Source organism: Emydura macquarii, unplaced genomic scaffold, assembly GCF_026122565.2.
Source record: "Emydura macquarii macquarii isolate MOO-44397 ecotype Brisbane River unplaced genomic scaffold, CSIRO-AGI_Emac_v2 contig_1045, whole genome shotgun sequence".
NCBI lineage: Eukaryota > Metazoa > Chordata > Testudines > Chelidae > Emydura > Emydura macquarii.
Genome location: NW_027131182.1, coordinates 18,683,332 through 18,710,800, shown reverse-complemented (window position 1 = coordinate 18,710,800; position 27,469 = coordinate 18,683,332). Strand labels below are relative to the sequence as shown.

The 27,469-nt window shown below is 38.3% G+C and overlaps 1 protein-coding gene across 1 annotated transcript in view; it reads left to right on the top strand.

Annotated features, from left to right (window-relative positions):
* HCN1 (hyperpolarization activated cyclic nucleotide gated potassium channel 1) overlaps nucleotides 1-27,469 on the top strand; it is a 276,543-nt gene that overhangs the window by 202,635 nt on the left and 46,439 nt on the right. The window contains exon 5 of the mRNA XM_067545675.1: nucleotides 16,267-16,413. Within this exon, the coding sequence (XP_067401776.1) occupies nucleotides 16,267-16,413 (147 nt within the window). The remainder of the gene's footprint in view (nucleotides 1-16,266; nucleotides 16,414-27,469) is intronic.

Sequence of the window (27,469 nt, the reverse complement as noted above, 5' to 3'; positions counted from 1 at the left end):
ACTACCAGTCTGGGTCCTAGGCACCCATGAATAGGGAGAGAGGGTTTGAGCCTAAAGTGAAGTTTATAAATGTCTAGTTAATTTGTTCAATTTCTTTTCTTTTTCTTTTGTGTATATATTTGGGAGGCTAATTTTAATTTTCAAGTGCCTATGAAAAAAAGGCCTAGACTGAATGGAGATTGAAGTAGTAGTGTGAGCTCTCCCCCCCAGCATTGTGCCTGCCAAGCAGGGTGGGGACCATTTGGGTAAAAGCAATCAGTTCAGTCTTCATCCTCACTCATCTCTCTTTTGGCACCTAGCAAGGGTGCCAGTTAGTGCCAGCTGTAATGCTTCTGATAGGGACACCTGTCTTCCGGGGAACAGAACAGAGACCACCAGGTCACTTGACATAGGCTTCTGAACAAATGGGGACAAGTGTCAATCATCACTTCTGCACTCAGTTTGTTTTCTGGAAATGTCTGTTACCTCACTCTGGTAAAAGCAGTGACTGACTATAGCGTTTGCTGCAGTCTACATCATTGCTTCTGCAACACAGAGACATCCCATGGAAACTAAATCTTAAAAAAACCAATGATGGGACATCAAGCCTCCCTGGTAACTGTTCCAGTACTTAACAATCCTTCTATTTAGAAAGTTTTTCCTAACGTCTAACCCAAATCTCCCTTGCTGCAGATTAATCCAATTACTTATTGTCCTACCTTCAGTGGACATGGAAAAAAATCATCAACTGTCCTCTTTTATAAAACACATCTTCAAATACGTTAAGACTGTTACCAGGTCCCATGCCTCAGTCTTTTGGTTTTTTCCCCAAAAGACTGAACATACCAAGTTTTTTTTAATCTTGCTTCAGGAGTCAGTTTTTTAAAAACTTTTATCACTTTTGCTGCTCTCGTCTAGACTCTGTCCATTTGTCCACATCTTTCTTACAGTGTGGCACCCAGAATTGGACATAGTACTCCAGCTGAGGCCTCAACAGTGTTGAGGAGAGCAGAACAATTACCTCCTGTTAATATCTAGAAACAATTGCCTCCTGTTAATATGTAGAGAGATATTAGCCTTTCTGCAGCTGCATCACATTGTTGCCTCATATTCAATTAGTAATCCACTATAACCTCCAGATCCTTTTCGGCAGTTCTACTGCTTAGCCAGTAATTCCTCATTTTGTATTTGTGCATTTGATTTTTTTCTTCCTAAGTGTAGTACTTTGCACTTGTCTTTATTGAATTTCATCTAGTTGATTTCAGGCCAGTTCTCCAAATTGTCAAGGTTATTTTTAATTCTTATTCTGTCCTCCAGAGTGCTTGCAACTCCTCCCAGTTTCATGTCATCTGCAGCTTTTATAACCATACTCTCCGCTCTATTATCCAAGTGATTAAAAAAATATTGAATAGTATCAGGCCCAGGACAGACACTTGCAGGACATGTCTAAATATGTCTTCCCTTTTTGACAGTGAACCATTGAAAACTACAATTTAAGTAGGGTTTTTTAATCAGTTGTGCACCCACATTAAAGTAATTTTATCTAGACCAAATTTCTCTAGTTTGTTTTTGTCATGTGGGACTATGTCAAAAGCCTTATAAAAATCAAGGTATATCATATCTGTAGCTCCCCCCCAAATACACACAAACATATACACTAGGCCAGTAACCCCGTTAAAGAAGGAAATTAAGTTGGTTTCTGTTATTTATCACCCTGTTATCTTCTAGGTGCTTACAAATCGATTTTTTAATAATTTGTTCCAGTATCTGTCCAGAAATTGAAGTTAGGCTCACTGGTCTATAATCTCTCAGGTTCTGTATATTACCACTTCTAAAAACAGGTATTATGTTTACCATCTCCAATCCGCTGGGTGCTCACCTGTCCACGATGAATTCTTGAAGATAACGGCTAATGGTTCCAAGATTACTTCAGCTAGTTCCTTAAGTAGTCATGGGTGAATTTTGTCAGAACCTTCCTACTCGAATACATCTAACTTATATGAATATTCTTTAAGCTTTTCTTTCCCATTGCTGGTTTGTGTTCCTTGTCCCATGTTCTTAATATTGATTATGTTAAGTGTCTGATCACAATTTACCTTTTTAGTGAAGACTGTGCAAAATAGGCATTAAACACACCATCCATTATTAACTCTCCTCTAATTAGTGAACCTCCACTTTTCTTCGTCTTTCTCTTATTCCTAATGTATTTATAGAATCTCTTCTTGTTGCTTTTTATGTCTCTTGCTAGCTGTAACTCCTTTTATTTTTTGCCTTAGCCTTTCACTTTCTTTTCTTTACATCCTGATTTTGTTGTTTTGTACTCATCCTTAACAATTTTTCCATGTATCTAGTTTTTATGGGACTCCTTTGTGATTTTTAGATCATTACAGAGCTCTCAATAGAGCCATATTGGCCTCTTGCTATTACTTCTATTTTTCCTTCACATCGGGATAGTTTGCTGTTGTACCTTTAATATTGTTTCTGAGAATGGCCAGTTCTCCTCAACTCCATTTTCCTTTGCATTTTCTTTCTATGGGACCATACCTATCAGTTTACTGAATTTGTTAAAGTCTGACTTTTTGAAGTCCATTGTCCTTATTCTGCTGCTGTCATACCTTCATTTCCTTAGAATCATGAAATCTATCACTTCATGATCATCTTCACCCACACTACCTTCTACCTTCAGATTCATCACCAATTCTTCCCTGCTAGAATCTAGTAGTAAAATGACTGCCCTCCTGGTTATTTCCTCCACCTTCTGAAACTAAAGATGTCCCCAGCACATTTCAAAAATGTATTGGACATTTTGTGTTTGCCTTATTATTTTTCCAGATAAATTAACCCATACTACCAGGTCATATGACTTTAGCCAGCTAATCACACAGCTCAGCTAGTGAATCATGACTACTGAATACTAACATAAATATTCCCATTTAATATTTTGGACGCAGTCTTTTGGCTGAAATTTATATTCACAAAATTATGTGGAATAAGTGAAAACATCAAACATTAATGTAAATTATAGTTTGTTTGCAGATGACCTGCCCCACACAAAAGAGGGGAATTTGCCAAGAAAATTACTCATGATTTTTTTTTATCAACACTAGTCTAAACATACTGTTTGTGCGGTTATGAATAGTAGAATATTTGGATTTTAATTAAATCAGTTTTTAGAAAGTGTTTCAGCACTTTTATTGTTGTAAAATGCTTCCATTCAAGGTGCTCTCAATAAAAATGCTAATCATGCATCTTCATTTTGTAGCCTTCATATTGACTTTTGCAAATCTTCTCTTAATTTTTATTTTCCTTAAAGCTGACAAACAATTTAATTCATTAAAATAGTCTTTATGATTGTTTTCCCTATTGTTCCTATTGATGAAAACATTTCCCCTTTATGTTCAACCTGTGCTCTAACAGTTATAGTCAGTGCTGTTGCAGAAATAAAAGATCAATAAATGAAGAACAGTGACAAAAATATTAAACTTAAAAATAAATTTCATGTCCTCTTCTGGCCATTTTTAACAATTGTATTTGGAGTTTTAAAATATCTCATAGACTCATTAACTCTAAGTTCAGAAGGGACCAATATAATCATCTAGTCTGACCTCCTGCACAACGCAAGCCACAGAACCTCACCCACCCACTTCTGTAATAAGCCTCTAACCTCTGACTGAGTTATTAAAGTCCTCAAATCATGGTTTAAAAACTTTAAGGTACAGAGAATCCACCAGCAAGTGAGCCATACCCCATGATACAGAGGAAGGTGAAAACCCCCCAGAGCCTTTGCCAATCTACCCTGGGGGAAAATTCCTTCCCGATCCCAAATTTGGTGATCAGTTGAGCCCTGAGCATGTGCGCAAGACTCACCAGCCAGACAACCAAGAAAGAATTCTCTGTAATAACTCAGAACCCACCCCATCTAACATCCCTTCACAGGCCATTGGCCTATCTACCACCAGTAGTCAAAGATCAGTCAGTTGCCAAACTAGGCTGTCCCATCATACCATCCCCTCCATAAATTTATCAAGCTCAGATTTTTTGCCCCCCACGCTTGGAAGGCTATTCCAGAACTTCACTCCTCTGATGGTTAGAAACCTGCATCTAATTTCACGTCTAAGCTTCCTGATGGCCACTTTATATTCATTAGTTCTTGTGTCCACATTAGCGTGAACTTAAATAATTCCTCTCCCTCCCTGGTATTTATCCCTCAGATGTATTTATAGAGAGCAATCGTATCTCCCCTCAACCTTTTGGTTAGGCTAAACAAGCCAACCTCTTTGAATATCCTCTCATAAGTCAGGTTTTCCATTCCACGGACCATCCAAGTAGCCCTTCTCTGCACCTGTTCCAGTTTGAATTCATCTTTCTTAAACATGGGAGACCAAAACTGCACACAGTATTCCAGATGAGGTCTCACCAGCGCCTTGTATAACAGTACTAACACCTCCCTATCTCTACTAGAAATACCTCATCCAATGCATCCCAAGGACTGTATTAGCTTTTTTCACGGCCACATCACATTGGCAGCTCATAGTCATCCTGTGATCAATCAATACACCCAGGTCCTTTCCCTCTGTCACTTCCAACTGATGTGTCCCCAGCTTATAGCAGAAATTCTTGTTATTAGTCCCTAAATGTATGACCTTGCACTTTCCACTATTAAAGTTCATCCTATTACTATTACTCCAGTTTACAAGGTCATCCAGACCAGTAATCAGACCTTCCTGCATGATATCCTGATCCTTCTCTGTATTAGAAATACCTCCCAACTTTGTGTCATCTGCAAACTTTATTAGCACATTCCCACTTTTTGTGCCAAGGTCAGTAATAAAAAGGTTAAATAAGATTGGTCCCATGACCGATCCCTGTGAAACTACACTAGTAATCTCTCTCCAGCCTGACAGTTCACCTTTCACTTTGTTATAGTCCCCCCTTTAACCAATTCTTTATCCAGCTTTCAATTTTCTTATTAATCCCCATCTTTTCCAATTTAACTAATAATTCCGCATGTGGAACCATATCAAATGCTTTATTGAAATCTAGGTAAATTAAATCCACTGCATTCCCTTTGTCTAAAAAATTTGTTATCTTCTCAAAAAAGGAGATCAGGTTGGTCTGGTACGATCTACCTTTTGTAAAGCCGTGTTGTATTTTATCCCAATTACCGTTAACCTCGATGTCATTAAAAATCCTTGCTAACGGGCTTGCAATTTCATGTTTTGTTTTGTTTTGTTTTGTTTTGTTTTGTTTTGTTTCAGCGTTTTTTCCCCCCTTCAGTTTGCAGGACTGGTACTGAGTGGTGTACTGAGATCAGCTGACCCTAATTAGGGTATGGGGCTTCCCTAATTAGGGGGGCTATAAAGGTAGCCACTCAATCAGGCAGCTGCACAGGATCCAGCAAACAGAGCTGAAAACAGGGAAGTTGGAGTTTTGGGAGGGAGTGTGTGGTGTTTTGGTATTGTTGGGGTGCTCATTGGGGGTTATTTTAGTGGGGGGGGGGTTGTTTTTGTGTCTCTCACTAACAGGAAGTAGGGGGAAAGGCTATGACAGATACAGAGGCAGTAAGGGTAGTCACTCAAGCAGTAGAAGAGACGATGAAGATAACTAGATGTAGAAGCTGTGGGATGTACATGATCCTAGAGGGGGTACCTCAAAAGAACTTTGTTTGTATGAAGTGCCGCCTCATAGAGCTGATGGAAGAGACAATTCGAGGGTTGGAGATGCAGGTGGAAACTCTGGTTGAGTTTAGAAGGGGGTTCGAACAGATGATGGATCAAAGGAATGAGGAGGCTGAAGGGAAAAACCCAGACCTGCAGATGGATGCAGGACCAATGAGCTCTGAGGGGAGACTGCTGGGTGAGGAAAATGGCCAGTGGAAGCATGTGACTGGCAGAGGAAAAGACGGGCTAGTGAAGGAGAAATAGAGCTCAGAAACAGGTTTGTGAAGTTGGAAATGAAGAAGGGGCACAGCAGGTGGTTACTGAAGGTGGGAGGACAAGGAAGAAGAGAAGAGCAGCTAGTCCTATACAAAGAGTGGATGAGCCAATTATGCAGTTGCAAACACTGTGCTAATTACAGTGTTCTTCACCAAAACATTTAGTCATGTATGGAATCAACTGTTAGAAAGAGATGTTGTTCCAAAGATAGCAATTAAATTATTTAGTAGAGCTGGGAACTATAGTATATAGTTTTATTATAGTATATAGTAGTATATAATTTTATTACTCAGGATACTGATAACAGGACATAGAACCATAGTCAATGCAACTCTTCTCTGTGGCACAATGTCATGAGTCTCAGGTTTTTGCTGCAGAATCATGGAGTTCAGTCTCTACGCTCATTCAGTGCTTGACTTCACTATTCAAAGAATTGGTCGAAAATCAGAATTTCCGTCCCACAGGAAATTTCAATATTATTTGTTTTCATCCTGAATTGGGACAAAAAATTGAAATATCAAAATTTTTCATGGAGTGGGAAATTCAGAAAAAAATTATTTAGAAATGGCTAAACTTTTCATTTTGGCTAACTTTTACTTTGAACTGTGTCTGCTTGGCTGCTGCAGTCCCTCAAGGGAGTTGTCATTTCAGAGCATCTTGCTCCCGTTCCCCTCAATTCGGGAGGCTCCCCAGCTTGACTACATCTCCAGTAATGCACCACAGCAGTTCAATCAGAGGGCAGACTGTGATGCATCATGGGATATGGAATCTTACCAGGGAATCCAACGCAGAGAGAATAGCGGAATGGGGATTTAAACTACGGCTCCCATGAAGCACTGTGGCAGCTCAAGCGGATACAGTTTAATATTGAACTGATCCAAACAAAACATTTTTATTCAGTTCAACAAACTAAAATAAAATATTTTACTTTATTTTTCTGAAGGTAAATTAAAAAATGTTGGGAAAAAATCAAACTTTTCACATGGAAAATTTCAATTTAGCAGAAACTGCATTTTCTGACAAAAAAACATTTTGATGGAAATTTCCTAACCAACTATGTAGGCTGCCAGTTAATACCAGCCATGATACAAATAATTGGGGAATTGCACTATCATCACCTGCCTTCAAAGTGCCATCAGATGGTAAGTGGTTTTCATGACTGAATTGGACTAAAGTTGAACTGGCAACTCAGAGAGGAAAGATTCTATGTCCTGTTATCAGTATCCTGAGTAACAAAACTATATATTACTATACTTCCCAGATCTACTAAATAATTAAATTGTTGTCTTTGGAACAACATCTCTTTCTAACAGTTGGAATGTTTTGATCCCATACATGACTGAATGTTTTGGTGAAGAACACTGTAATTAACACAGTGTTTGCAACTGCATAATTGGTCTTGGTAAGTAAACAACAATGGAAGAAGGAGTAATTCATTTTTAGGATAAATAAACATTCAGAAATATCATCCCTTAGTCAAAAATGAAACGGATATCAAAATCACATTCTCATTTATAGCTCAGTGAAACATTTGCAACTTCCATTAAGTTTCTTTTGTATTTAATTAAAGCTGGACAAGATTATTACTTTTAGGAATTACATGATGGAGATATTTTAAAACTCTAAATGCAATTCTTAGAAATGGCCAGAAGAGGACATGAAATTAATTTTTAAATTTAATATTTTTCATCACTGTCCTTCGTTTATTGTTCTGTGGATAAAGAGAGGACTTCAGTCCCTGGGTATCAAACGAGAGACCTTTCACCAGGTCTAATATTAACACGAGAAAGTTGTTAAAAATAAGGGTTGCAGTATGAATATAGTGTGCTTATAAAAACACATTACTGTGGTATGTCATGTGCTACTTGGAATGGTAAAAAACTGAAGAATCTGAAAATATTTTAGCATAGATTTTTTATTTAACATTTTGTCATAGCCTGTCCAAGACAAGATTGTTATAGAACTATCAGACAGGACAGAAAGTTGAAATGTAGTTCAGCACAGTCATCTCAGGCTAAATTGTGACACTGGACAGATTAGGGAAAGGAGAAAAGGCTTTATTTGTCCTGTTTTATTAAAAATAAATCTGCATTTATCTAAGTAGTTCTGTGGTCCATAGCAGTCCTCTTTCAATTGAGCTTCACCAGACTAACTATGTTTGGCTTACTGAAATCCTGAGATGAACCCAATTACTGCACCTCTGTGGTTAAGACAATGTCTACAATTCTAGTTTAAGATGGAAAATAGAAGCTACTTGCTGCTGTTACTTGACATATAAAAGCCTTGACAGTTCTCCCCATTTCCCACATTTTCTTTATTTTATAACCACATTTGTTTTAAATAAATTTAGTCCCTGTAAGTTGTGTTATGTCTCTAAAAAACATAATTACAAGGACAAATTATTGAATTTTAAAGTGATCCCTGAGGATGCAATGCTATTATTTACATGGTGCATTTGCACAGTAGTTTTTTTCCACTGGATTATATTTTATTATTTCTTATTATTTATGGCATACGTGTGTAGTACTGTAGATAGATTATATATTTTTAACACAAATACCCATGATCATGGCATGATCAACACTCACTATATCCTGGATAAGAGGCTTATCAGTTATTCCTGTTATCATATTTATAATTCATAACTGCTAATGTTCTTGATGCGGTGCAAAAGAAGACACATATAAATAATCCCAAAGGAGTGAGATCTTTATGTATTTTTCTTTCTATTTTAATAGTAAACATAAGAAATAAAAATAACACAATCCTCCTGTTTTAAAATTACATTGTACAATCCCAGAAGAGCACGTAAATCCAGACCTCTATAATATATTTAGATGAGCTGTAATTTTTTTAACATCTTTTAAGGGGCAGTTTTTCAGACACTGGTTTCCAGACAAAGTTATCCCCCTAAAGTGATGAATCAATCTCAGTTCTTCCAAAACACTGAAGGACCCAAAGCTGTGAGTTCAACGAGTATCAAAAGTCAGCATTGGTCCATTATAGGGTGAACATAAATAACTCACACAAAACATCACTGTATCAAACTTTCAATCCTCATTGTCAAAGTTTACATTTTCCAGGCTTTCCCCCTACCTCGAATGGAAAGAGAGGGAAACTTAAATTTAAAGAAAAGACCTTAAATTAGACTTGTAATTTATAGGGCTTCTAAAATGTAAAGCTCTGTGGTCTTCTGCAAATTTAAAGTCCAACTGTGGTAGTTGTCACTGTTGCCGCATTCTGCCCCTGATTTGTTGAATTATAGATGGACCATTGGTCTGATCCAGTATGGCCGTTTTTATGTTCTTATTCTTAGGTTAAGCTTGTCCTTATGTGTAGTTTGTTGGATTTAGGACCAGAGTGCTGAGTACTTTTCAGTATGGAGTGCTAAGAGTCAGATTTTCCAAAATGTCAGCACCTAACAATTCTCATTTAGGTATCTAATAAGTGGTCAGATTTTCAAGAGAGGCCAGCATATTTTAGACATATGACTGAGAGGCGAGCTGTTTTGAAAATCAACAAAACAAAACAAAAAACAAACACACATACACACTTTATGTACAACACTCCATTATGAGGTTTTTTACAGCATCTTTTAAAGCATTTGATGTTTATCACTGTTAGAAAGAGGATACTGAACTAGATGGACCACTGGTTTGATTTGGTGTGGCAATTCCTATGCTCCAATGTTGCTCTCTTTTGCAGCATATTTGCAACATCTTGCCTTCCCTTGCTCTCACATTTATGCACCTTGACAAATGCACACCACATCTATCTTTTATCCTTACTCCCTCCTGCAAGGAAGTAATAATTGAGGACTGAATAACCAGTTTGTGTGTAATAAGACAAACCTGAATCTTATCTGAAATTTTTCACCAAAACAAACTGAATATTGTTCTAGCTTCAGAAGATTTGTGATAAAATCTCTCTATCTGCACAGGCTTTGATTGGCTGGCTCTTCACCTCTCGGGATCAAAAGTAGAGGACATCAAGGCATTCTGGGGTCCTCTGACCAAAAGGCTCTGAAATATACAAGGTGTGATTAAAGTAGCTAACCAGAGCCCAGCAGGCAGAGCACACCCCTTTTCCTTTCCCGTACTCCATGGAATCTTCATAAGTTCTGTAAGAGGACAGTTGGAAGTCAGGGAGGAGATAGATGTTGGAGGTTAATCAAGGCTGTTTGAGATTGCAGAATAAAATCAGATTAATCAAAGCTTCTTTAAAGTGTTACTCCTTACCACTGGAGATTCACCTATTACTAATTATGAACTCCCACTTTCAGATGGGCAAACCTTGGGAACCTAATGGACATTTCTCAAACTAGTTTTGGGTGCGCAGAACAAATGGGAATTTATTAATCTTTTACTCCTTTCAGTTTTTAATTTAACTGAATGTTTTCTTTCCCTGAGGACAATTCAGTTGGCTGTGTAGTTGCTGTGTACAGTTTTAATGAAAATGAGAATAAATGTTTTAAAACACTGATTCAGCTGAACAAAAGTATCAGAAAAATGGTTTCGTAGCTAAAGAAAAGGCTATCCTATTAATTAGGAGTAAAAGAACCTCTCCTCCAGGCTAGGCTGGCATGACTGTACAGCACATACAGAGTCTGTATTCGTGTTTTGCTGTTTTTCTCCTATATTCTTTTTCTAACCATTTTTCACGTTTTCTCCTGATCAGAATGTGATGTCCTCCAGCAGCATCTGAACTGATGTCAAACTGCCAATATCTAGCAGTGACAATCTAAGCCTTCAAACATTATTAATCAAGCCATGCAAAAAATCGTAAGATTGACTTAAATCCTGAGAATCTTAAAAATAATAAATCTTGAATTCATTTTACTTGCCTTCTGCCTTTTGAGCTTTTAGTATTCAACATTAAGGCTGTTCTCCACACCAATGAGAGCTAAAAACTTGCTATTTAAAAAAAAAATGAAGGCTAAGAATCTCACAAAATCATCATAAGATAGAGCTTTAAGAAACACACCTAATATCATGAGATTCATGATAAAATTCCAAGAATTGGCGACACTTGTAAGTGCATTTGAAATTAGACAATTTCTACTCATAATATTACACGTCTAATATCACAAAGGAGGCAGTATTTTGTAATGGTTAGTGCAGGAAACTGAGAGTCAATTCATAATTTTTATTTCTGGCTCTCCCATTGACTCAAAGAAAGACCTGGAGCAAACTAGTTAATCTCTGTGTGCTTCACATTACCATTTTTGTGAATGAGGTATAATAATACCTCCTTCAAACAAGGTATTGTGAGGTTTAATTAATTAATTCTTGTAAAAGCACTTGGAGACCCACTGATAAACAAGCAGTTTATAACTTGAAAGTATTATTAGCTTTATTATTTCTGTCTCACTAAAATTGTCATATGCTAAGCACAGACTCAAGTAGAAAGTAGAGCTGATTTGTGTGGGAGAAAATTCCCATTCAAACACAAATAACTGCACTAATGACAGTGAATGGTGTAAATTATTGACAAAGCAAATTGCTGTTAGTATCAATGTTCTCTTCTTCAAGGTTGTTTGTATATGAAAGTCTTCTCTGAATCTCTCTAAGTTATTTTATGTATCTCAAACCAGCATACATTTTTTATTAGTGCAAAATGTTGAGATTTCATTTTTTTATTAGCATTACTCAAATATAGTATTTGAAAATTTCATTATGCAGATAAATTATAACCGATTTGTAGGATAACTCTATTTCATTATTTTTAATGGGTAACTGATTTTCAGTCGCTACAAACAGAACACATGGCTACAGCTCCACTTACTACGGGGCAAACCAGTCATAAGCACACAGCCTGAGTCTCTCAGACAAGGGTGGTTGATTATTTCTTTGGAGTAAAAGGAGGAGGGATCCTTCCCCCAAGGTTGCAAAATGGAAGTGCAGAGAGAGAGGCTAACCCAGATTAATGTATCCTCTGCATGCTGCTGAACTGTTAACCCCTCACAAAGCTAGTCACCACATCATGCAGGGAGAGAATATCACATGTTTAGACCCATCAAATCCTGTAACCCCTTGCAAAGTAAACACTGATTCTAATACTAGAGGGCCCCCTGGATTTGCATGCTTCACCTCTACAAATTGCACATCCAGGGGCAAGATTTGTAACATATTTAATGGAAAGGACACATAAGTTATATTGCCTCTAATTGCATGATAGTGATACCCTTCTTGGGAATGCCTTAGACATCACAATGAAGGTTGTGTTGGGTTTTTCATTTAAAGCAGAGTTAAGATCACTTAATTAAGCTTGAAAATACACCAGAAGAAAAATTGTAATGTGGACCATTAGAATAAAGAAAGCAATTTTCTAGGTAGTTTTCACTCTCCTTTTAATCTGTGAGCTTCCAGATCTCCTGTCCCCTTTCCCCATCTCCTGTCCCCTCCCACTCAGTGCCCACCAGCTAGAGGCATGGAGGGGGCAAAGTGAAAGGGAGCCATGCAGGCAAATCACTTTACTGGTGAAGCTTGTTGCTCTGCATCTAGCGAACCTCGTATGATTTGTCCGGTTACACACATTTTACAAGGTCTGTTGGATTGGGAATTCCTCTTCTATAAGTTATATCCAAGATGGACTGGGGGTTATCAGTGAGGAGGGGCATAGCAGCAGTTTGGGTGAGGAGCTGACAAGTCTGTAGTCATGGAATCAAGGAAGCACACAGGGCAGAAGGCCTGGAGACCTCAGGACGCAAGATGTACTGAGGAAGGGGAGTGGGATTCCCTCTGACTCCGAGGTCCTACTGCTGTCACAATTTCTAGACCTGCTTCCTAGTTCTTCTTTGAGTACTGGTCCCTATATTCCACTGTGGGATATGCATGTGCTCCATGCATCTGAGATGAGATGATTTTTTCTAGTAGAGTCCACTGGTCCAAGCCTGTGCTCTTCCTTTTCTTATGCTCTGAACCAAGGGCATAAGGCATGATGTGGATGGACTGACTGCCTCTCCAGTTTCTTCTTACTACTGCATGTCCGAGATGGAAACCTCCAGTGTTCACGAGCTGTTCCTTCAATATTGAATCTTTAAATAGTATATACTGTAAATATGGTAGATGGAAAAATTTAGTTAATTATTTCTTAAGTGAGTTAGCCAAGTCAGTGAGTACTTGGCTCTCACCCTTTTTGGACCCACCCCTTCTGGTATGGGACACCAATTATGCCCCGGATTCTGGGCTTCAAGAACCGAAAGTTCTGACCCCATTCCTTCCTGGTCAGTGATGACTAACAGAGGTGCCTCTACTGCTGTCCACAAAAATTTAGGGCTCAAGGCATGACCCGGTTAATTTGGGTACCCCCACCCTTTTCCTTCCAAGGTTTCATGGTGTAAGGCACCTACCCTTGCCCACGGGGCTCAGGAAAAAACCTGGTCAATTTAAGTACCTGCCTGTACCCCCAGGGTTCAGGGCTCTACAGGTCTCAGGATCTTTTCCCAGTGAAAGCGCCTTACACAGCTGTGCTGTAAATATCTATTTATTAGCAACACACAGAGAATACATATGTCAAGCAAATCTGTTATGCTCAGCACCCCCAATATACAAACTTCACCGATGGCCAGTCAGGATCCACTCATCTGGGGTTGCCAGTGATGCCTCTGCACATCATATGCATGAAGAGGGATAAGAGTTCTAGCAGTGTAATGTTGAACTGCAGCCCAGTGATGGTTCCCAAAGAGCATTATTTTCTATTTACATTATATAGGTTAGACTAGCTACCTCCCTTAACTCTGCTAAACCTACCACATTATTCAATACCCCTCGGTAACAAAATGTAACCAATCACACACTGGCACTTATGTTTTTTCCTCCTTGCTCAAGTCTTTTTTACATTTTATCTCTTATGCCCAAATTGTTATTTATTTATGACCTTTTTTGTTTGTGCAGATGGTCAGCTTAAATTCACTGGTCAGAGCTTAAATTATTTAATTTACCATTTACTGCATCTTTCTGTTTCCCCCTCCCCAAACCTCCCAGCGCTTCTTGACAGAACATGAACATGAGATCCACAACTCAGTGGTAAAAGAGCACTGAGGATCCCTGTCTTTGAATCTCTTTGTATCACAAGACAACAAAAAATTGCTCAAAGGGCACAAAGTCAGAACTCCAAAGAAGATGCCTTTCTAATTCCATGGATGGAAAGTTTGATGTATGCCTTTCCCTCCCATCCTACCCTTACCTCAAGTTCTCAGAAAAATCCAACAGGATGCAGCAGTGATCATCCTCATTGTTCCCAGATGGCCAAGACAATTTTGGTTCCCCATTCTTCTCCATCTCTTCTCTTCTCTATCATCCTGTCCTCTGATCAGCATCCAATCTTTCCCATACTTTCTGATGCAGGACAAGGGCAGGGTCAGGCATACGAATGGAGCCACTTCACCTTGGGGCCTGGTATTTGGATGAGTGTCACACCCAGAGCAGAAACATTCAACAGCTGTTAAAACCATCCTGAGCAACACCAGAGAAGAATCCACCAAGTGGACTTTGGGCTGTGTTTTACTGTGTTACCAGTTATCTGATGCTCCTCCATCACACAAAGTGAAGACCCACTAAACTAGAACAAAGTCCGCTTCAGTAGCTTCACTTTGGGAAGTTCCATTCATTGGTATATGTAATGCAGCCACATGGAGTTCCATCCATACCTTCACAAAACACTACGCACTGGTACATGCCTCCTCAGCTAATGCGTCTTTGAGTGAATCGTCCTATAGTCTCCAATACCACAGGGCCATCAGACCCCACTTTCTTCTTGAATGCTTCTTGTCAGTCACCCACAAGGGAGTATACCTAGGGACCAGTGCTCAGAGAAGAAAGAGCGGTTATCTAACTTCCATAACTGGAGTTCTCTGAGATACGTGGTCCCTATCTCTATTCCATTACCCACTTTCCTTCCCCTCTGCTTCAGACTGTAGAATTTATTCACAGTAGAGAAGGAATTGGAAAGGCCATTCATTCAGAACATGAGGAGAGGAAAAGCAGAGGCACAGACCAAGGGACATTACTAGCACAAGTCTTCTGGTCTCAGGCACATAGAGTTTATGCCTATCCAACAGTGGAGTACAGATAGGGATGACAAATCTCAAAGAGCTCTGATTATGGAAGGTAGGTTACTTCTCTTTTAGTTCCATGGATCTAATTCCAAGCATGCTTTCCAATTCCAAGTCCCATCCTCCATTCCTCTAAGTCTGTACCCCATTCCACAGGAAAGTCCTTTTCATATTTATTTATTTTTTAATCATCCATAATAAAACACATCTAGCTCCTCAAATTGCGCAACTTTAACTCCAACCACAGGATTGAAGAGGCAGAAATAACACAATATACAGTTTTCCAGTAACACCACATTTGTTGGTAAAATGAAGCTATCTTACTGAATTGGAAATTAAGGTAATGCAATTTAGTGAGACTCTGAGGAGTTCTATGTATGCATTGAGGTTGGAAATTAAAGGGAGTTTGGTGTAGGAGTGAGGAATCTGAGAGTGCATTTGTGTTTTGTAATGTTTGGATAGCCAGGCTTTGAGGTTGCTGTGGATGTTAATTTCTTAATTGGTGATTTCCTTTATTTTTAGTGATTGCATTGCCACTAGGATAATCTTAAGACTACCAGCTATTCATATGGGTTCATTTATGTGGTATATACAAATTTCTTTTAATAAAGTATATACAACACTCATTACAAACTGTGATTCACTTGTACAAGTCATGAATGGAACATTTTCCCGTCTCCATAATTGGTGCAACAGAGGACAGAATGTTAGCATATATGCTGCTTACTTTACATATGGTATCAAGGACTAACCAATGGCCTTCCTTGGAATGTTCTTTGTTTTAATCCTCATTTGAAAATAAACCTCATTACAGATGAATCACTAAATGGCTACACTGTTCGCTGTTTAGAATGTTCACTTTTTAGGCAGTTATAATTCAGATTTGTTTAGCGTGACCATTTAAAATGAAAATTTCCTTGTTGCATGATTGTTTTTACAACTGTCATATCTTTATATGGCTCCATTGTTCTTTCTCCTAACTTGCCTTTTTTGAATATATTGTATAGGAGTTCTTTGTTAATGGATATGTCTTATCAATAACATTATATCAGTTCTAATTATCAGTGTTTGGAAACAACAAGTTTATATGTGCTATCCCTTATCTTCCATGAGTACACTGAGTTTTATTGTATGTTAGAAGCTTTTCAATATTTGCATTTCCTTTTCTTTAAGCAACTGCATAATTTAGGTTTCATTTTACAGGCACTTTAGATGGCTTTAGATTGTAAAAGAATAATGGACTGACCTTTTACTGACTTTCTTCATCATTTTCTATTTTGTATTTTATTTTTTTAGTACAAGCAAGTGGAACAGTACATGTCATTTCACAAGTTACCTGCTGACATGCGCCAAAAAATCCATGATTACTATGAACACCGTTACCAAGGCAAGATCTTTGACGAGGACAATATTCTCAATGAGCTCAATGATCCCCTGAGGGAGGTAAGACAAAAAGAAACAAACAATCAAAAAACAGTTCTGCTTGATATGGAAATGCTGTTCCTCCTTGGTGTTGGAGATTTCTGTGCTAAGAAAAAAACTATTTCTGTGTCCATTCTGTGCTATTTTAATCTCTTTAGGTTTTTCTACCATACTTGTCATCAGGGTATCTAAACCCATATCCCTGAATAACAATCTATGAATAGGAGCAGATATCCTATACTAGATTCCTGCATAGACTGTAAACACAAAGAACTGGTTAACCAGTTGTGTCCATTGATATACCCCATATATTGTCGTAGCCCTAATTTGACCATGCAGGGATGTAAGGGCAACTAAAATGTATTTACTCTCCTGTTCAGCCAAGTAAGGGCTGCTCAGATTGTGCCTCCAACCACAGTGAAGAGGGCATGGGCTGTTCATCTGATACCCTCCTCTCCAAGCATGTTGGTGGGAAGGGGCAAAATGGGATTGCAACTGGAGAAGCCTTGGCACTACACTTCCTATCTGCTAGACAGAGGATCTGCTTCAGAAAAATGGGCAGAAGGGAAGCAGTTTTCTAGCTAATAATAATAATAATTAGTAAATTAGTAATATAATTTACATAGCATTTTTCATCAGTAGATCTCAAAGTGCTTTACAAAAGAGATCAGTATCATTATTTCCATTTTACAAGTTGGGAAACTGAGGCGTGGAGCTGTGAAGTAACTTGCCCAAAGCCACACTCAAGGCCAATTGCAGAGTTGGGAATAGAAGCCAGGTCTGAGTCCCTGTCCAGTTCTCTATTCACTAAGCCACACTACCTGAACAGATCTCTTGAGGCAGCGCAGCTCTGCAGCACAAAAGTGCCATCAAACCCACTGTGATTGCAAAAAGAATCAAATGGCAAAAAGACATTGTCCTTTTTTGAAGACATAGTCTGTGCTTTTTTATTTTGCATGGAGATGGGATTGGGGATTTCTGTGGAGTGGGATGTTGAGTGGGGAGAAAGGAAAAGGGTAACTACGTTTAGCAAAACCATATATTTAATAATTATATAGATAAGTCCCTGCATCATGCACTTCTCTACTGGATGGTAAGTCATTGTCAACCTACTCAATTGTGTGCATATGATCATAATACCCTCTAGTGGCTGCAGTCTACAGATGATACCTTCTAAGAAGGAGGAACTAGGAAGGATAGCAAGAGAAAGAAAAAAGGGGAAGATGAAGGAAAGATAGAGAGCAGAAGATGAATAGAGAAAGGGAGGAGAGTAAAGAAAAGAAGAGACATGAGAAGGAAGGGAGAGAGAACTATCTATTGGGACAATCCCACCAATTTGTGAAATTTTCATGGGTTCCAGCAGCTGCCTTTTAGTATTCCTGCCATGGCAGGTAAAATGCTCATTGCAACACATTATAACTAACTACAGTGCTTCATGACAGCTGTACAATTTGGAAAGATGAATGAAAGATTTTGTTTAGCAAGTTTTACGGTAAACACTTCATCTTTTAAAATAAAAAATTTTCCCAATGCCCATGAAAGGATTCATCTCTAGTATTTGCTCCTGACATTTTGGGTAAAATATAAAACATAGAAGTAACCTAGTTTGCCACCCTGCCAATGTAGCATTGTTCTTTTGCATAGGTATTAGTGACTCACACAGACAGTTAATTAAAATAATAATTTGCTTTTCTTCACTAGTGAAGATAGTTAATTCAAATCTGGCACATCTTTAGAGAAGAAGCTAAGGGTTACCAGCTCTCCCAATGTTTACCCAAAGCTCCCAGTATAGCTTTTATAGAAATTCTAGTCTCTCATTAGCATAGTATGCCAACTGCAGACACAGCAACTTATATGTAATATATGGTGCACTCTGATATAAATCTCAGATTTCTAAATTACTAGCAGTGAAACACATGTGTATTGTGAATACATTATAAAATCTTGTGCAATTTTCCAGGAGAACTCACAATGGCTGCAAACCATTCTTTCAACTGTAAACCATGTCAAGTTTCAGCAAGATGCACAAATAGCATTATGTTATCACCTTATAATATAATTGCTTATTTGTGTCATCACATGGATTCTTCTGTTCTCACTATGGTGCCAAATTCACACAAGCAATGTTTAATTGAATTTCTAAATTCTTAAATGCATTTTTTCTTAGTGGCTTACTTCTGGCAGCAACAGAAACAGTAAGTGTTGGCAGAACTCACTTCCTTACCTCACAATAGACCAAATTTTGCACTAAGTTACACCCCTGTAAATCCAAAGTTATTCTGATGATACCATGGAAATCATGTTACTATGTGACCGAGAGCAAAATTTGGCCCCATAATTCTTTGTGGATGACAACTGTGTTAGGAGTTTTATAATATGTTACAGTTATATACTACTCAAAATGTACCCAAGCATATTCAAATGTATCTGTCATGTTGTAGATCTGAAACTCTTGTATTTTTTGCATTAGTTCTTCAAGTTAGTTGAAATGCTGTACATGAAAGCAAGAGCAGAATGTACTGTGAAAGTGCACATACAGTCTAATATGTGCATGACAGAGACGGGATTTTTTCCCTTTATTTTCTCTAATCATATCAGTGTATAAGGTTCCTAACAGCTTGACATTTAAGTTTCAGACAAAATTATGGAGAAATAAGAGAGTCCAGAAAAAAATGACCTAGACCAGAGATAGTAAACCTATGGCTCCTGAGTTGCTATGCAGCCTTTCTTTGGATTAAAAACATACATATATATATATATATACATATATATACACATATACGTATATGTGTATATATATATAATGAATACTGTATATGATGCAGCATGTGTATATTTTTTCACTCCCCACATACTCAAAAATAGCACAATCAAGTTTGCTCAAGCTTAAAAAATAACTTTTGGAGAGAGAACAAGAATGGAAAAAGTGAGAGTTATGAGCAAATGAAAACATGAAGTAAGAGTAGAAACTGTTATGCAATGTTAACTATGGAAGTCACCACCTCTACAATATACGAGGTTATGAGATTTCTTTTGTTCTACATATTGTATATGGGGAAAATATCATTTCAGCTGAATACATCCATCAGGAGCTACATTCAACTTTCAGGTTGAACAATATCCTCATGACAATGTAGCAGTGTTCCTGGAAAAATATCAATATAAAACAAAGGGATAGAGAACTAAAGGAACAAGACATGGTGGTAGTTACATTGACAGAAGCAGGCTTCTCAAAACTGTTGACAGCATTCTAGTGGCAGCTCTCTCATTGTTCAGATTGTATGCTTGGTTTAGGTCTTTCAAATAATATATTATCCATTACTACATTACAGACATTTTTGTACTCCAGACATACGTTTTTTTGGTGGTTCTCTCACTATTCAACCATAAATTGGCTCTTCAGCAGTTAAAGGCTGAGTACAATTCTAGGTTTTGAAGAACATGTCCCTTTTCATCTGCTAACAACTGTAGAAGGCAATATACATATAGCAGACAAAACAGATACCATATTGAAATTATTCAAGTCTAAATATTTACAGCATTTCTTAAGTTTTATAGAATTTTACATTTCTTTATTATACCTTGAATTTAGCACAGAATAAGAATCAAATATTCATAATTTCAGCAGGGTACATGTAACACGATGAATGCAGATTCTGATGAAGGCATTCATCTGAAAACACGATTTCCTCACATATGGTAAGGAGAACAAAAGAAATCATACCAAGTACAGATAATTATAGCAGTATCATCAGCAACTGCTATAGTAAAGGTTCGTGGTTTCTATTCTAACTCCTTGTTTTCTGTCTCTCAAACTCTCACGTTTTGGGCTAAAATTTTCCATTTTTTTCCTTGCTCCAAAACTGATTATTTTTTGCAAGTTTGAACAAACTCAGCTCAGTCATTTTTGAGTATGAGAAAAGCGAGGAAAATATAAGTGTTGTGCTATATAAATAAACTCTTGCCATCACTTTTTAAAATAGTTCTACAGCTAAAAAGGGCTAAAGGTCAGAAGTGGAAATTTGGCATGGAATTCTCTTCTATTCAGGTTCCATATACCCATCACTACTGGGATGTGAGTATCCTCACTGAGGAGAAATGCTTTTCCTTTTTATGATACAGAAATTGGTCTTCATATGACTAAGCATCTGAAAATTGTGTACTGATCAATCAGAGTAGATTTTTTGGCTAACTTAATAAAATGTGCAGCTAAGGAATGATTCACTGCACATGTATGAGTAGCTAACTTAAATGTATAGTAAAAAATGAAGTGATAGATATTGCTGTGAATTGGTTGGGACACATGCAGCACTGAAAGGACTCCTAAGCACTTCATACATGGCAATGAGAGTTGAGAGTGATTTCATGTCCACTTGGTAAGTTGTGCAATGGGAAACCTCTCTCTGATGTACCTTAGGTACTTCACAGTTGGGAAAGGGACACATTTGCCTTGTGTTACACGACCATGTAATTAAAGACTGTGTTGTACTCACAAGAAGGTAGAATTAAGATTGCACACAAAGGATGGATAGAATATATCACAAAATGGGATTTAAAAATGATAGTTTTTTGCTAAATAATTCCCATGACAATGATCCACTATCAAACCCAATGGCTTGAACCAGACCTCACTATCTGTGTCATGCTTCTACCTTTGTAGCAGTGCTTGAAAGGAGCATGTAAAGTGAGAATAAAAAAAATGGTTTTGGTTGGATTCAGATTTAAAGATCTTAGAAATGTCAATCTCAGCAGGGAAAAGTATATCCTTTTTTGCAAGCAGACATCTCTGATCATTCTCTCAGCATCAGTGAAAGCCAAACTATTTCTATTACCATAGTGCCGAGAAGCACAAGTCATGCACCACTACCCGATTATGCTAGGGTCTATACAAACACTGAACAAAAATACCAGGTCCCTGTCACAAGGGAGTTTACAATCTACGCCAAGCAGGGGTATGTGCAGGAAATTAGATTCGACCACTTTTGGAGGGGCACGTTAAACACACACAGCTGGAATGTGCAGCTCAGCACACGTGTCCTTGAAGCTGCATCCACTAGTGGACATGATGGTTCTGGACCAGAAGGGTCTGTCCCCAGTCTCTTCCTAGGGAGAGATGAGGATGCTCCCTGCTTCTCTGAGAGCAATGGACCCTAAGACCCACTTAGCTGCTCCTTGCCCCCACCTTTCTTCAGCTCCCCCTCCCTCAGGATCCTTGCCCCAGGAACTATTCCCCCTCAGCTGCATCTCCCACACTCACTGCCCCCTTCCCACAAGGCACAGCCCTATGCCCTCACCTCTCCTTTCCCTATACTCCCCCCACCACCACTGGGGACCCTGTGCTCCACCTTCCTACCCTGACTGACCCCTTCCTTGCCTGCCCTGTGCCCAGAGGCCCTGGGGACACAGCACAGCCAGCTGTAGCCCTCGAAATGCTTCGCTCACTGTGCAGTGCCCTGGCTATGGGGCCTGGCTGTCATAGGCACTTGTTCCCCAGCTGGGACGACTGTCCTAGGTACTAGAACACTACTATTGATTAGGAGGATTGTCATGCCATATAATCTCTGCTGCTGATTTGGTGGAGGCAAAAGATGGGAGGGGTGGGTGAGCTACTGCAGCAGGGGAAACTGACCATAGGTAAGAGCTCTGCCTCAGGCTCCGGAAGAAAACCTCTGGTACGAAACTGGGGGGAAGGAGGGCAGGTGCCCCCCGCTTCCTTCCCTAAATGACACCCTGGAGAAGGAGGAGCTCAGCTGGCAGCCAGCCACCCTGCTGCTTCCTCCCTCCTTGGGCTGCAGGGACACACAGATTTGGGGGGACATGCCCCTTCTTGCCCCTCCCTCCCGTTCATGCCCCTGAAACCAAGAGATTATTGGCAGCTGCTTGTTCCACATAGATGGAAGGCTTTAAATGTGCTTAGCTGGGTCACTCAACTGACCTTTTACCGCTAACATTTTTCTCCTGAAAAAAGTTTCTTTAATGCAGCAGTTATCATGTTTCTTTTACATGGTGCCAGGAATCAGGGCCTGCAGCAACGGCAGTTTCCAACCTGACAAGTGCAGCAGGCCTGAAGCAGGCTGTCTGATTGACTATACCACCAGGTTGGTTGGAAGAGTCAGCAGACTAGCTCTTAGGCCCAGCAGCGGCAGCAGTTTGTGTGCTGCTCAAAGCATTCTTCCATGGCTGCAGTAGCTCCTGCACCTGATTGTTTCCAGCCTTGCTCCTGCCTTGTTCCAGCTCTGATCTTACCTTGAACCCAGCCCTGTTCCTGCCTTGCCTCGCTCCAGTTAACTTGGCTCTGACCCTGGGTTCTGATTTCTGGCTACTGACTCCTGCTCTGTCCGCTAGGCCTGACTGCTGCTCCAGCCTCTAGGCAAGACCGCTCACATCCTGGTCACTGACAAATGGAAAGTCTCTAATTCTCTGATGGACAGAAACATTGATAATTTTCCCTAGGTTTTAAGTTTTTGGGGCAGGGACCCTCTCATCTTACCACAATGGGGCCTTAAACCTGATTGAGGCTTCTGGTACTACCACAACACAAATAATTCTGATGGGCAAAAAATATATTATTTTTGCTAAGCTACCTCTTCATAAAAATAACAGTTCAAATATTCAGAATGATATGCACATAGATTATGCATAAACAGTTATTGTGACTGCTCTCGCAACTGAGGCAATTGCATGTGAAAATTCATTTTCAGACACCTAACTGATTATATGCATGCATGCAACACTTGTAATTGTGTGCAAAAGCACAGAAATTGTGTGCAAACTGTGCACATTTCAAAATGAAAATGGACCAAAATATCCACCATCAGTCCTGTTCATTTAGAGAAATTCAAAGCATTTTTAACAGTTTGGTACCACATGCAGCATGTGTTTTCAACTACCTGAATAACATAAAGCAACTGTGATGAGAAAGCCCTGAAAGAGCAAGAACTGCAATTCAGCACTAGCATCACTCCACAAAGCTGAAGACAGCACACTGTGTAGATTCTTTTTCAAGTTAAATATTTCATACCAGTCCTCAGATCAAACAGATCAATGATTAATTTTGTTACTTCATTAATTTTTCCTCACTAATTTAGTAATCATTATTCTCAGTGAAACTTTTGAAATATTTGGACTATTTCCTTACACCAAATTAATAAGTTATTACTTCCTTTTAGAATTCTTTCTCCTGGTGCTGCATGCTTATTTTTAGGAATTAACAAACTTCCTGTTCTCATTGAAACTTTAGAATATGGACTATGGGTAAATAACGAAAGTCCTCCAGAGTTAATGGCCTGAATCAAAAACCAGCTACTGATGTGTTCCATCATTACATTACATAATAGACACCCTGCTGTGTTCTATAGCTTAGTCCTTATTTTTTGGTATGATGCATCAAGCATTAAAGCAATAATAGAAGAACTAATGAGTGTAACAAAACCCATAAAGCATTAATCATTATTTAAATATTGGGGCTCTCAAATATTTTGCTTTCATAACAACTTTTTATATGCATTTACCTGTATTCATAGAAGAGCTATTCTATGGTCCCTTCATAATAAATACCCATCATGGTTTCATAAGTTTTCATATACAAATAAATTTGGGTGTACACTTGAACAGGTGAAAACATAGTATCAGAATTACATTTATATATGTGTATGCATATACACAGATTATCTATCTATCTATCTATCTATCTATCGAACGATCGATCGGGACAGTAGAACAGAATATATGGCATATATAACAGTTTTATCATCACAAACTTTGGGTTGGAGCATTACTCTTGAGTGTTAAAGCCATGAATGAACTATGAAAGGCGTTCCAAATAAATGCCGATAAAACATTTATACCACTCTGCTATGTATTCTACAGATGCTACAGAAAAATATTCTGTGACTTTTATAGATTTTTAAAATATGTTTGAGAGCTATTCTTCATTGCTCTCTGTAAATGCCCAAATTACCATCTGTAAAGGGTTCAGAGTCATAAAAACCTTTAAAATGTACCTGTCCAATTGCTTGGGCCGTTTCAGGGATCAAGGTAAGTAGTCCTTGGGAAATAGATAATCTTCCCTTTTGAGTGGTATCATACTTCTATTTCAAACTTTCCAGAAATCTTATGATATTTGTATGTTAGACTGCTGGTCACTGTTGCAGGATGGTTTATTGCCTCCATTTTCTTTGGGCAGGTGAATTTTTGGAAGGCAATTCCACATTTGCAGGTTGAAACAGAAAATATTTCTCATCTGGTTGATTATTTGTCATGTTTTTTGCAATTTGTCAAATGTATATCCCCACTTAAAAATAAAGAAGTAAATAATGTAAATGGCCTTTTTCTAGGAAATCATAGAATTCCTACCTTCCATTCCCTCCAACAAAGCTACAAGCTTAGGATAACCCTTGTGATGTTTTTCCCCTGACTTGCCTTTCTGAATATTTCATTCAATAGAAAATAAGTATACATTATGCAGACATTCACAAAACATTTTAGGTAAAATATATCTTGAGAATGGTGGTAGAACCATTAGTTATGGACAAAGTCCTCCAACAACGCTAGTTCCCAGTGTGGGTTTGCAGTGAACCCAATGTATTTCTTGCAGTTTGAAATTATTCATTGCAGTATAGTGTGATATAAAATGGTATGACATAATATAAATTACTGCAAAAAATGATTTTCCTTAGAAAATTAATAAAACTTCTTCACTAATGGAGGCATATTATGTCAAAACTTTAGTGGCTGACCTAAATGACATGGTTTAATTTACACATGAGATGGAAGTTGAAATGGCAAAGTAACCTACACTAATTTGTCCTCATGCACAAAAAGTTGGACCAATTTGGGCCAACTCAGTTTTGATATATCTTCACTGTAGACTACCTTGTTATGTACACTCGTGTTACTCCTCTCCATTTAGTCTGGCTTGAATGAGAGCAGCCACAATGTGAAATAACACTCATGTTGATGTGTCCATACTGGTACTGCACTCACTTGTATGTGGCACTGACCTCTTGGGCCACATCCCATGATTCTGAGTGCTGAAGTAATCTAAATCGCTCTATGAATTCTCTCCCAGTGAATTGTGGGAGAAATTGTCTGTGTTCACGTAAGCTGTAGCCTAAAGCCCCTCAAGTTTAAAGCACCACAACTCAAGTGAAGGGGTTTTGTGTTTGGGCAGGAGTTGAGTTGGGGAAACACTCAAGTTTTAATTTGAGTTAACTTTGCCATCTTTGAAGACTAGTCACTGAAATCCTAGTTTTGTTGGAGATGGGAAGTTAAAGAATAAGCAGCCCTCACCTCCTGCTCATCTTACACATCCTTCTTGCTCTTCCTATGATACTTCTCTTCTGCTTTATTGTCATGTAAATTACACTGACTTTACACATTCCATGAATGCCAAATTGGTGGTAGTTACACTAATTTGCAACTGACACTCATTTATATCTATTTCTGACCAATTTACACTCAGCATTTGATTATCCCAACCACTTTTATCACCAGTGATTTTGTCCCAGAAACTTACTCTGGGCTGCGTTAATGAACAATTCCTTCCTATCTGGGTTTGCAGTAACTTTGATGGCTGTGACAACCTTAGGATACAAATCACTCACTTTCCTCCTACTCAAAGTCTGGCAGTGACTGGCATGATCATATTGACTGGTTGTTAAGTGTTGTAATATACTGTAGATATCTAACCAACAGCAAATATGTGAAGTCCAAAATTGAAAAAGTACCATATTCTAATAATACAGTTATTGAATCAATTATCAATTAAACAACCTCATTGTTATTCCTTTGATATAATTACATAATAAATATGTCAGCATGACAGTCCTCTCGTGATCATTTTAAATAATGTATTAATGAAATGCAAATCCCAAATCAACAGCACCGTAATTGATCTCAATAAAAAGGTTACTTGTCTGATAAAATGTTGGGGAATGTAAATACAAAATGCTAATTAAACCCAGCAAACTAAATAAAATGAGAGAGATTCATCAGGAGTCAGTTATAGTAGGGTACATGCAATCTATAGCTTGTATTTTGTGATCTATTATTCAAGCATCTGGAGAGTGGAATTAAAATAAATCACACCATTCAAAAGAGCTTTCTTAGAAAACAATTTTTGCTTCTTTCAGAGAATAACAGACATTGCAACAAGGCTGCTGTCCATTAGAGAAGTATTCCTCATCATTGTCTAACTCAGTTCAGCATCACACTTCCAAGTTCCTGTCAACTTCAAATAAAGTGAGAGACTATTCTCCCTGGCTCCTACCCAGACTATGATTGGTGCCATCAATTTCTTTCATGTAGCTTTTGTAGCTTCTGCTGAAAAACCAGGAGAAGTTAATATATAATAGACAATGCTTACCACAGCATGATCATTCCTATAATATGTGAAACTACTATTGCACTTACAAATGTGGTAACTGAATTCCTGGGTATGAGGCATAAGCTACATACTCTATATGAGCCTTCTGAGCCAGTTTCCTCTATGACAACTGATAGCTATATTCTCTTTTAACAGCATGCTTTCTTTTTGAGAGAATGGCAGTCTGTCTATGTAAGGGTTTGTGTGTGTGTGTGTGTGCATATAAAATATATATAATATTGAATGATCCTTATGCCTATCTTATAATTTCTGATACTTTAAGGACCACTTCATTTGATGCATGTAAGCCATCCAGGTATCAAATTATAGAATGTGTTCTTAATGCTATACTAGGTGCTGCAGAGGAGAGGCATGACAGAGTTTCAGTGTAATGTGCTAACAGCATATGTCAGGAGTCTCTCTATTTTCGCTCCAAAATGTATGTTTTTTGAAATATGGAATTTTACTATAGTCTGAGATTTTGCCTGTGATAAAGAAAAAAGTAGTCATCTTCCAAATACAAGAGGGGAAAATTGTGGTGTAGTAATGAACGTACTGTGGTTTCTGTTTCAAAAAGTATATCCTCTTTTAATTCATGGTACTTAGATGCCTTTTTGTTTATGAAAAAATACAGGTTGAACATGGACCACAAAGGCAGGGTATAAATCCCTTTATACTACATCTATTTGAAATTGATAAAGTGCTTTTGGG